The 11966-nt window shown below is 33.1% G+C and overlaps 1 protein-coding gene across 1 annotated transcript in view; it reads right to left on the bottom strand.

Moving 5' to 3' along the window:
* Window positions 1-8073: 8073 nt before the first annotated feature.
* The window catches only part of LOC123566432 (RNA polymerase II elongation factor ELL2-like), a 43722-nt gene continuing 39829 nt past the window's right edge, over window positions 8074-11966 (bottom strand). The window contains exon 12 of the mRNA XM_045360491.2: window positions 8074-11952. Coding sequence (XP_045216426.1) covers window positions 11794-11952 — 159 coding nt within the window. The 3' untranslated portion in view covers window positions 8074-11793. The remainder of the gene's footprint in view (window positions 11953-11966) is intronic.

Genomic DNA, 11966 nt, shown 5'->3' with positions numbered 1-11966 from the left:
ATACCTATGCTCATGCCATTTAGGCAATCAGACAGTTTTGACCCCAGGAGTAGGATTTAAACAAACTTGTGCAAACGGATGCGCAGTCTGATCTTGGTCTGCACTGGTCGCAAAGGCAGAATCACTTGCCGCAATCGGGCTAAAGTCTATGTAAAACAGCTAAGCTGGGGCATTATGGTTTTAAATAAGAATCTATTTTTTCCCTCTTACATAAGTCTATGTAAAATAAGTGAAGCTCAGTGTCGGTTCAGTTTTGATCCCATGGGCATGTTTTGAAAAAAAAAAAACTGGTAAAGAAGAACTAAATTATGGCACATTCTAATACGGATTTAGTAAAAGATTTTGAATGTTTTTCTTGTATAAATCTACTTAAACAGGAGAACCCAAGGGTAGGGCCTATTCTGACCAAGGGGCATTATTTGAAAAATATGGTTGACAGCCACTACACAATACTACGAAGCAAATATCCAAGCTCTGGGTCTTGTTGTTTTGGAGATGATTTCTAAGCTTTTTCCCTTTCGGTTGCCATGGCAACCAGAATTCTGCATGGAATGGAATTTTATTAATCAGTCTGGTAGAGGACCATCCATGGTACATCTAAGCCAAGCTTACTCAACATCTACCGGCAGGTTTAAGAGGCTGTTTGAAGAAATACGTGGGCGGTGTGATCACAATAGCTTATTACACATTGACAAGTACTTCCTGCCAAGTTAAGATAGAAAGTCAGATAGAAAAATTAGTCGAACATGAAACTCCGGACAAAAAGTACATGTGTACTTTATCTTGATGACGTTTTATTTGAACAGAAGAGAAACTGTAACAGTGCAGAATGCAGCATTGTGGTGGTGTTGTAATATAAAAGTTTAAAAACAAATCTGACATGGAAGTCTCAAAAATACACAAGTGGCCGCTTTATGCTGTTGATGTATACAAAGTTTCAATTCAAATGGATTACAGATGTAGGTGTAGCTTTTTAAAGTCATATCAGATGCATTTGTAAAACAAATACAATGTACACCCCCATTTTCAATCTATGAGGTGCCCTTTGACCTAATGACCCCTAGCATAATAAGTGTCATCTACTGACCACAGGCAATTGTCTGAAAAAGAAAAGAAAGAGACAGAACATGTCCACTTCATGTTGATCTACTGTGAAATCATTAATATTCGTGGGGGACTAGTAACAAGTAAAATTCACGTTCATTTATGTTCAAAACTTGAAATCCACTAATTCATATCCTGACAAAATTGTCGTTTTGACCAAAACCACGAAATTTCATGCACGCGAAATTAAATGATTTTACAGTATACAAAGTTTCATTTCAACTGTAAGAATCTGGTGACAGATGGAGAAGGATAAATCAAACACTATATGCCTCCTAGGCCTTCAACCAGGGGCATAAAAAGTTGTTTTCTTCTACTAAATTACCTTAGTTGACTGTATTTGTTTGTCTGTTTTGGGTTTAATGCTCTTTTTCAACAGTATTTCAGTTAAGTAACGGCAGGCAGTTAACCTAACCAGTGTTCTGGATTCTGTATGGTATAACACTGTTCTCCACAAGTAAATGCCAACTTCCCCACATGAAGCAGAGGTGGAGGACGAATCATCTCAGACATAATGTCTTTTTTCAAATAGTCATGGAAAGCATACGCCTCGACCTGGGATCGAACTCATGACCCCCCGCAATCTGTAGATCTGCGCTCTCCCTATACAGCTAAATAGGTGGGGTTAAGTAAAAAGAAGAAGAATAAGAAAACACAATATAAAATTTGCAATGCTGTTTATTAGGCTGCATTTAACAATGCTAGCAGTATTTAGTATGATTTCTAACTCACAATCCGTAGGGCTGGTCCATAGATCATCAACTTTAAAACACGAGGGAAAACCATGCATGAATATCTGTCCGTACAACAGATTTACACAGCTTACTACGTAACTATCTGACCGATGTGTATTACTTTCTGACATACGTGTTTTACAATCGGACTATTCTAATGATTGCCACCGATAGTTTTTTTATCTACAGATACGTTCCCCGACATTAAGCTATGTAAAATGTACTGAGCAAATTTCCATGCAAAGTAATGATAACATAAAACAAACCACATTTACAAACATGTAAACTCAATAGCATGCATACAAAAGGAAATAAAAAAAAAATCAACATAAAATACATTTTCCCAGAACAAAATAATAATCAATTTAAACTTGTTTGATGCATATTATAGTGTAAATGGAACACTTATAAGCTGATAAATGAAATCAATCAGATGTTTTCTTGAAAACACAGGAGGCGGGGCATTACTTAGGTACCGTGATGGAGCAAACACACAGCCTGCATTTACAAATGCAGATTTTTTTATTTCACACAATGGTATTTTGCCTGATGATTCTCTGAAAATGAGCTTTATCTTAAAAAAAAATTCATTCCAAAATCTAGTTTTTTAAAATTAACCTTTTCTATATTCTTCAAGGCGGAGAAGAATTCTTAAGACATGTCTTTCATATGTTAACTTGTTGCTGTAATTATAAAAAATCTATGTCATGTACTCTTAGGAATAAATATGTTTAAACTAAGGCTTAACAACTTTTTATACCACTATGCACTTTAACAAAAGCTTTGACAATTACTTTTATTAACATGTACTCCTGGTATACATCAAACATTTATATTCATGATGACTTTTTTGAACTGATTTTGGCAAAAAAAAAAAAAAAAAAAAAACCCCAATTAAATGCTCCATGCTCATATAAAAGTTCTCTGTGTACAGTAGACATTCTATGTCGAGTGTATAAATGCTTTCTAAAAAAATATTTTAAAGTGACATACCGTATCAGCTCCTGCCCAAAAAATAATATACTTGTTAAATACATTGAACTTCAACCTTGTCAAGTGTAACAAAAGTACATTCTACTTCTTAAATACTACTTCAACCTCACCAAGTGTAAAGAAAGTGCATTCTGTTACAAGGAATACACCATTCGTTTATTTTATACTGACTAGAAAACACAAGAAAAGGTTGCTCTGTATTTTATTTGTAGTAAATCTCAATCAACTTTTTCTTTTTAGACTGGCAAAATGATAAGGGAAAAAAAAAAAAAAAAAAAGTGCATTTGGCCGAAATTCATTAGTGTCCTTTTTTTACAAAGTGAAAAAGACAAAAACAAGAGCTGTCACTAATGGTGACAAATGCCCCCCCGCAGCACCTTGACCTTTGACCTGGTGACCTTGACCTTTGACCTGGTGACCCCAAAGTCAATAGTGGTCGTTTACTCGGTACTATCAGCATGTGAAGTTTGAAGGTCCTGGGTGCAGTGGTTCGCAAGTAAAGTGCCTTCATGCAAAAAGTTAAGGTTGTGACGAACGAACGAACGAATGATTGAACGAACAGACAGTTGAAAACTAACATGCCTCTCTTTGGGGGGCATAAAAATATTTCCATGTTCAAAATTGTAAACTATAGTACATAAAATGGCAGCCATATATAATTTCATTCAATTGCTTCCAAATTTTTCTATTTACAAAACAGAAGCATCAACTGTATTTTGATAACACTCAAGTTATAATTTATAATGTTGCGTTTGTAAACTAGAATACGATTGGTTGTTTATTTATGAGTTCTGAAAAACTGCCAATGGCAAGGCTCATTTTAGTCTGGCCTTCAAACAAAGTTATGGTATTATAATCTTGGTGTATGCTGTCTAAACTGCTCCTTGAAAAAAAAAAAAGTTTTGTTAACAAATTTCGGAAATTCTTGGTATTTCTTGACAATGCTACATCTAGAGATGGCAATTTAAAACAAAGAAAAGAAATACATGATAGGGCAAAAACTCTTGATGTGAAACATAGGGCAAAAATAAAACATGATGGCATCTCATTACAACACTTCTTACCCTTTACATTTATATACTATATGTAAAAAATACCAACGTTTTTTTTTTTTATTTACATTAATTAGCCATTAATTTGAAAATAAAACCATTCAGGACTATGGTATGTGAGCCAGGCATGATAAAAAAAATCAATCTTTGCATAAAATGTGTTAGCAAGCACATAGTTCATAGCACTGACATACAATCAAAATGCTCACTGTACCAAGACTGTATCACAGGGTGTGTATTAACCCTGTGATCTGAAAAGTAATATCTTAAATAATTTGATTTCAGAATTTCAAATAAATAAAAAATTTCGCACCTCCAAAGAGAAAACAAAAAATAATATTAAAACACATCCCAAGATTACAGGTATAGTGTCATCTATGTACAACAGAATAAATAGATTATTATAAATATGATGGTGATGTTATGTACAAATCAAGTTGGTGAGATGCTGAAAAATACAGATTTGTCATTTTACTACCGAGCTAAGTGAAAATACAATGAAGTTGTCATTTAAAAAGCATCGCCATTATAGCAAACTGTGGAATAGGCTATGAAAGTTTAATGGTTCTCTAGTACAAAACTAAACTAACACAGAGCTTTCTTTTGATACTTTTATTATCTAGACTTAATTTAAGAGACCTAAGAGTACTTTTTTCATACCTTAAGACAAAAAATGTTTTTTCATTGATTGTTAAAAAAAACAACTTAAGTATTATTTGCAATTAACGTTAAGATAATAATTTAATTACAACTTTTATTTCAGGATATCAAGTAAAATTTCTACTTGTAGCATTTACGAATATGTCAAGCACTGATTCTACCAGTCTATAAGTTTCATGCATCTAAGGAGGACTTAGTCTATTCAACTTTAACAAATTTAAGCTTAAATGCATATAAAACCTTGTTTTCTTCCACAGAAATAATCTTCTACAAATAGGCAAGTGCAAATAATTCATTTTTTTTTTAAAAATGTATGGTCCTTTTCGAGATGGCACTCTTACATTCTATGGGCTAAATAATCAAGACCTTTCATTTTTTGCATTCAAACAAAGTTGTATTTTTACTTTCTCTATTTTCACACCTTCATTTTTGTACATTTTCTCCAAACTCATTTCAGACAAAAAAAAATGGGGAACAACATTGCAAACGCTCCCTTTTATATATACATGTATATATATATATATATATTTAAAAACAACAACAACAACAATTGCTTAGTGAAACTCCATTTCTGGTCAATTCATACTGCATTCATCCATAACATTTACAGCTTGTGTTCCCCTCAAATTGGCTGTTACCACATCAAAGCATCTCGTCAACCACTCAAAGTCCTTTTCCTCCTCAACCTCACTAAAATCCTTTACCAGACATCCTCAACCTCAATAAAACCGTTCATCCTCTACAGCCATCCTCATCCTCAATAAAACCGTTCATCCTCTACAGCCATCCTCATCCTCAATAAAACCGCTTATCAATTAGTCAGTATGAACCTCAGTAAAACTGTTCATCCACTACAGCCATCCTCAACCTCAATAAAAACTGTTCACAAACTACAGCCAGCCTTCTTTTCAATAAAACTGTCTTATCAAATTCAGTCAGCATCAACCTCCTTAATAAAACTGCTTATCAATTACAGCCAGGCACAACCTCAATAAAACCCTTTATCAACTACAGCCAGTCTTAACCTCAATAAAACCATTTAACACCTACAGTTAGCCTAAACCTCACTAGGGCCTCTTTATCACCTCAACATTATCATGAGCATCTTTTGAAACATCAATATAATATCATAAACATCATGTTCTTCAATGAAAAAAAAAAAAAAAAAATACACAAAAGTTATCAACACAAATTTAGAAAGCACTTAGTATCATCACTTCTAGTAAGAAAAATATTACATTTAAAAACAATACGAGTAATGAAATAATTGCAGGGAAAACTATACGTTTGAATTTTTTTTGATATTGTTAACTATTTACATAAGATATACCCATCTAGAATGGTGTAGTCATTTGAAGACAGTAATGGAAAACTGCTTGATTATACGCTCATTATCACATCATTGATGGCCACAACTACAAACCTTTATAAGGCATCACATCCCTAAAACATCCTAGAAAATGTCACGAGAAGGTATATCCATAATCTGCGAATGGTTAAATGTAACCCAGGAAAAGGACGAGCTGTTTGTAATACACATATGTCCCTAAAGATGTCATGTTGGAGGCAACAGGTTATGTAATTTTGTACACTTGTGACTGTATATCAGAATTCAAAATCGTTAAGAACATTTCGTCTTAAGGAAGCTGTCCTTCTGAATAAAAATTTCTTATAACACTATGTTAAAAATTTGACTCTGCTCGCCATTTACTTTCATTATTACCGCTAATCTAATCCACAACACTAGCTCAATGTCGCTCCGCACTTCAGGTATTTCAATGAAGCATACACGTATGTTCAACTAACTCCTTCAAAAATAGAAATAATGCCCATTATAAATTTCCTTGCTATTTTTTCAAAATATCTAGACATGACACCCCAATTTCTATCTATCAATGAAAATATACCCAAATGCAAGCAGCTAGCAAAAAAAGTACTATGCTCTACAGGCCCCTGAAGTTCTGAAATAACCGCAAGTCTGATAACTTAACATCTGGAAACTTCAATTCCTGACCAAAATCTAAAATACGGGAAAAAACTCAAATGTTACTTGATGAAACATGACTTGATATGTTTTGGTATAAATACAAATGAGCACCACATGAAGAAAACAAACCCCAAGGCCAAGAGACAAGAAAAAGTATACTATATTTCTCCTTAAGTAACACAAATACATATATATATCATGGAAAAACATCAAAAATACACGAGAATCACATCATTTAAATGTTCCGAGTTTTCAGAAAAAAAATGCACAGGTCATTTAATTGAAACTATCGAAAAAGATTTGATTATTTCAGTTTTGCACTTAAAATTTTAGTATTTAGTACAAGGGGAAGTTACTCAAGGAGAAATGTAGTTACTTCAATATAAAGAAATTATACAGAAATCAAACAAAAGAAATAAAAAGAAAGAAAGTTTAAATATAAATGTAATTGTAGATTCAAATATATTTTCAATCATTTATGCCTAATACTGTATCATATTGCCATGTATTAAGCAGAAATAAGTGAAATTTACAGTTACCTTGAATTTTTTTGTTGTCCTGTTTCAACTCTGTGAAAACCCTTTCCCTGCTAAATTTCTATAATGAACTTGTCCATCTTTCAATGTTAAAAGGGGTGTTTACCAAAATGATACAGACTGAATGGCAAACAGTGCAGATCATCAGACTGCACAGATGTACAGGCTGATCATGATCTACACTGGCTGCAAAGGCAGAATCAGAACATCTTTTCCTTAACAGTGACAGAACCCTTCAAACACTTGCAAACCCTGGTCATATTTAAACCTTTTAAAAACATTTTCTACTGCAAAAATGTACCTGATTAGCTATTCATCTCCAAAATTTATTTTGGTACAAGACATCAATTTTCTGTGCACTATCTGGACTTTCTAAACTTAGTATGTCAGTCTAAAGGAAGTTTATGCTAACTAAACGTATCCAGACTTTATGATAAACAGAAAATACGCACGCAGCAAATGCATAATTACATTTTATCATAAAGAATTGTTACTAAACCCTTAGCCTGCTAAATTTCCTAAATGGACTGGTCCATCTTCAATTTGGACAATGCAATTTATTATTCAAAGGGGTGTTCACTGAAAATTTACTGACTGAATAGCGAACAGTGCAGACCATGATCAGACTGCACGGATGTGCAGGCTGATCTTGGTCTGCACTGGTCGCAAAGGCAGAATCACTTGCCGCCAGCAGGCTAAGGGTTAATTCAAACATAACAGCAGCTTGCCAGGCTGGCTAATGTAAGCATTAGTATTACAGCTACTTAAACCATCTACTAAACCTAGTAAGATTCAAACCCTCAATGTTTAGTCCTGGGTAAAATATACTTTCTGATGACCATCTACTAAACCCCTGAAAGATCAAACCCTGGACAGTATCCTTAATGTCTTCTTTCAATGTCCTGAGGAAAATAAACTTCACAAAAATCAAAACTGGAAAAACAGCAATTACAATGAGTGAAACAGGACTTTTTTCAATAGCATTTTTCTGTTTTTTTGTAAACATGTTTTTTTTTGTAGTTTGTTTATTTATTTATCTTATTGTTTAGAATATTGAGATAAGAATAACACAGGCAATGTGCCAAGAGATTTGCAAGCAAAAACAGAAAGCAACTATGTCAATATTACATGAATTTAAGTCAAAATATCATACATTTGTGTGCACAGATATATCTTACCATAAATGCCCAATTTGATTATTATGCATTTACATTTTGTCTACAATTTGACTTGGCCAAAGTGAACTATCTATAAACACAATGTTTACATCATGATCAAAGAAGAAAGAAATTACAGAATTATTACATGCAATACAAATCCTGGTCTTATCACCCTTGCTACACACAGACTTCTAAGTTTTATCATTTTTTTGTACTAGGTGAAATAGTACTCTCTGCCATTATGTCAGTTAAGTAAGTCATGGATTTCTTACCAAAGCTTTTTTTTTGAGGCAAGTGCCTATAAACTTCCCTACATGCAATGGAGGGAGGAAACAAAAAGACTTGTGAATGTATTCGCTTTTTTGACACAAAGTGTATATTTACGTGGTCTTATGCTCATCATAAGCACAACTAGCAATATAGTTTAAAACGACATTCAAAATGTCATGAAATACTTAAAACTTAGTTGGATAAAACATATCCAAAGACAGAAATTTATTTAACTTTGGCCATAGTGTTCTTAATCTATATTTATCTTTCAAGTTGTAGTATTTTCTTTACCTTGTTTTAAATAGACCTAGAAATATGGCCCCCAAAATGTAGCAATAAGAACATCAGCTACAGAAATCTGACCTAAAACTCTTTAAACTACCAATAATATCACAGCTTGAATGCATCAATTCCAGAATTAAAAAAATATGCAGTCTTTTAAAATTTCAATAAAAGGAATTAAAATCTGAGCAAATTAAAGCTATTTGTTTCGATACTTAGGCCTCATATCCTATAGGATTATAAATGGCAATAATCTTATAAGATCTTATAAGATCCTTCTATGCTACGAAAGAATAAACCTATCACACATTTCTTTTTATCAATTATCAGAACTCGTCTATTTTCCATAAATACCTAACAACTTCTGTACACAAATCACAGGTGGAGAGTCTTTATTTTATTCAGTAACATTGCCTTTTTCAAAAATTAAAACTTGAATCCTTTTTTTTCTTGAGCAACTGAACTAAAGGGCCAGCATGTTGTTGTTTAAAGTAAAACTGTGGCATTTATTGCTTTAACCTTTTTACCCTGCCAAATTTCTAAAATGGACTTGTCCATAACTCAATTTGGGCAGTACCACTTGTATTCAAAGTGGTGATCACTGAAAATTTACTGACTGAATAGCAAACAGACTATGATCAGCCTGAACTGGTCGCAAAGGCAAAATCATTTGCCGCCGACAGGCTTAAGGTTAATCAGACAAAAATATGTTATTAACTGAACAGAAGATACTGTCTGACCATCTGGAAAGCCCGACATAATTCCGTACGTTTCTGAATACATAAATGAATTAGAACATACATTTTTACCGAGGCAATATGGTTGTGAAATTTCACCACGTCCCTGAAATAACAACACTTTGAACTTGAGACAGGCCTAAGTATCGTAACAGTTATTTGTTTAGCCAATCATCTGAAACATGAACCATTTCCTTCATGTATTTGATTAAAGCATCACTGAAAAATTATTTGTTACAATATATCACTCATTACGTCAAAAGCACAAAAACGGAACCAAACCAGACAAGTGGGTAAAATATTTACATGAGTGCATTTTGGTTATCTATTGTATCACATTTAATAAGGAGCAAATCTGAAACTTGTATTCTCTACAATACGTAAGCTAATGGAATGTGTGAAAACACTATAATGAACAAGAATTAGGCCATTTCTGGGCAAAAAGAATAGTTTATATATAAACAATTAATCATTGGATAAATCCAATGGTATCATGGTTATTCTGAGCATCGATGATTAGTGTTCAGGGTTAAATCCTAATTTAGCGGATGAAAATTAAATAACTTTTTATGACGACTAGATCTGAACAATGACAAAAAGCTTTATCTTTCAAGAAACAGTAAAAAATTTAATACTTGTAAATAAATAAACAGGGGTACCTTACCCATTACACTGAATCAACAATTAAGTTTAAAGTAAAATACCCCTAATAAATATTGGATGTAGAGACTGGCAATTACTTCAAAACCTGAACTTTATTCAACCTACAGTGGTGGGACTATAACAACACAAGAATAAATTCCAACTAGGAGCAGCTGTACTAAACTTGGCACAAATCCTAACCTTATTCTTTTTTTTGGCATTTCATAAAGTTACACCAACATAATTATAGTGTCATATAGTAATTTCCTAGCTTTAATAGTGGAGAAAGACAGTTATGGATGCTTCCGGATTTTTTTCTCAATTCAATCTGTATCCACAGATTACTTAAAAAACAGCTACTCTTGCATTCCAACACCATACTGATTTCACAAAAGTAAATACTATGGCACTATCTTATTGTATGCATAATTTTCATGACAGTATTTTGTCATGGAACCATATATAAATGCTTCTACATCACAAGTGAGCAGAAGGTGATCGATGTAAACATATCAAAATAAGTTCTACATTTCTCAGTATGCACAACATACCACAAGAGACTAACTGCAATTACCACAGACTATAACAAATGTAAAAACAATGTCTGAAAAGGTCTTTACTTACGGGAAATGAAAATATGTATAAAAAAAAGGGCCAAAACTTACATCAGCGGTGAAGTATTTTACTACTTTTAGACTTCCAAAAACAGAAATTTCTGAGACTGAAAGTTTGTCATATGTATATAGATGTTAGACAGGTTGTGACTTTTGGTCAAGTTTACTTACTGTGAAATCATCAATATTCGTGGGGGACTAATTTTCATGGATTTTGTGGTAGAGTCAATCCATGACATTTAATCCCAATAAACAAGTAAAATTCCCATTCATTTTATATTCAAAAGTTGAAAATTTAATCCATAAATTCATATCCCTACGAAACTGCCATTTTGACCAAAACCACTAAATTAAATGATTTTACAGTATATGTTAACAACAGGAAGGATACAGTCAAAGGATTGCCAATGGCTTCTCTAAATTTTCACAATCTCAACTGTACAATATACTAGCACCCTTCTATTTACATATACATAAAGCTACAGAGGGAGTGGGAGAAAAATTGAGAATAAGTTAACAAGTAGCTCACTGCTATAGTTCTATATCAACATCTGTCAATCTTTATGTGACACTGCAAACGTTAAAGTGTAAACTTTCAAAAATTCCACTGAATTTATGTAACGAGATTCAAAATTCAGAGAACAATACGCGTATCTGCTTATACCTCATTCCTGCTCTCACTATGTGTGAACATCTCATACACTAAGGTATAAACAACAATTTCCCGCTGGAATTAATTCAGATTCATGAAAATTTTACACAGCTAAAAAAAAGTGGGGATTAAACATAGATCTTTGCCATTCAGATTTAATAAAGAAGATCTTCAAACCAAAATCACAGTCAAGATTATCATTTGCAATGTCACATGATCAATTCATGTCCAATCACACCAAAGCAGACAAAAATCACATATCCTTTATCACATGGTACCGTATTTGGAAGAGATTTCAATAAATAATAAATTTGGGTTTCTCCTGTACTGTGGTAAAGCTGAATCCAAGGTCTGAGGTCAAAGGTCACTGCTAAGACAACACTGTCACAAACTTTTGATCATAGTCCATAATAAGGCTTTTGATATAAGCGAGCTTTTTGTGGAGGTACCTATATCTTTTCATTTGTTCTATAAACTTGGGATCACTTTTTTGTAGCATATATGCATTGCGGATTTTATCCTCCAGATCCTGAAAATACATGA

The sequence above is a fragment of the Mercenaria mercenaria genome, chromosome 8, assembly GCF_021730395.1.
Source record: "Mercenaria mercenaria strain notata chromosome 8, MADL_Memer_1, whole genome shotgun sequence".
Lineage (NCBI taxonomy): Eukaryota > Metazoa > Mollusca > Bivalvia > Venerida > Veneridae > Mercenaria > Mercenaria mercenaria.
The sequence above is the reverse complement of the archived record's forward strand: the minus strand, read 5'-3'. Positions and strand labels throughout refer to the sequence as shown.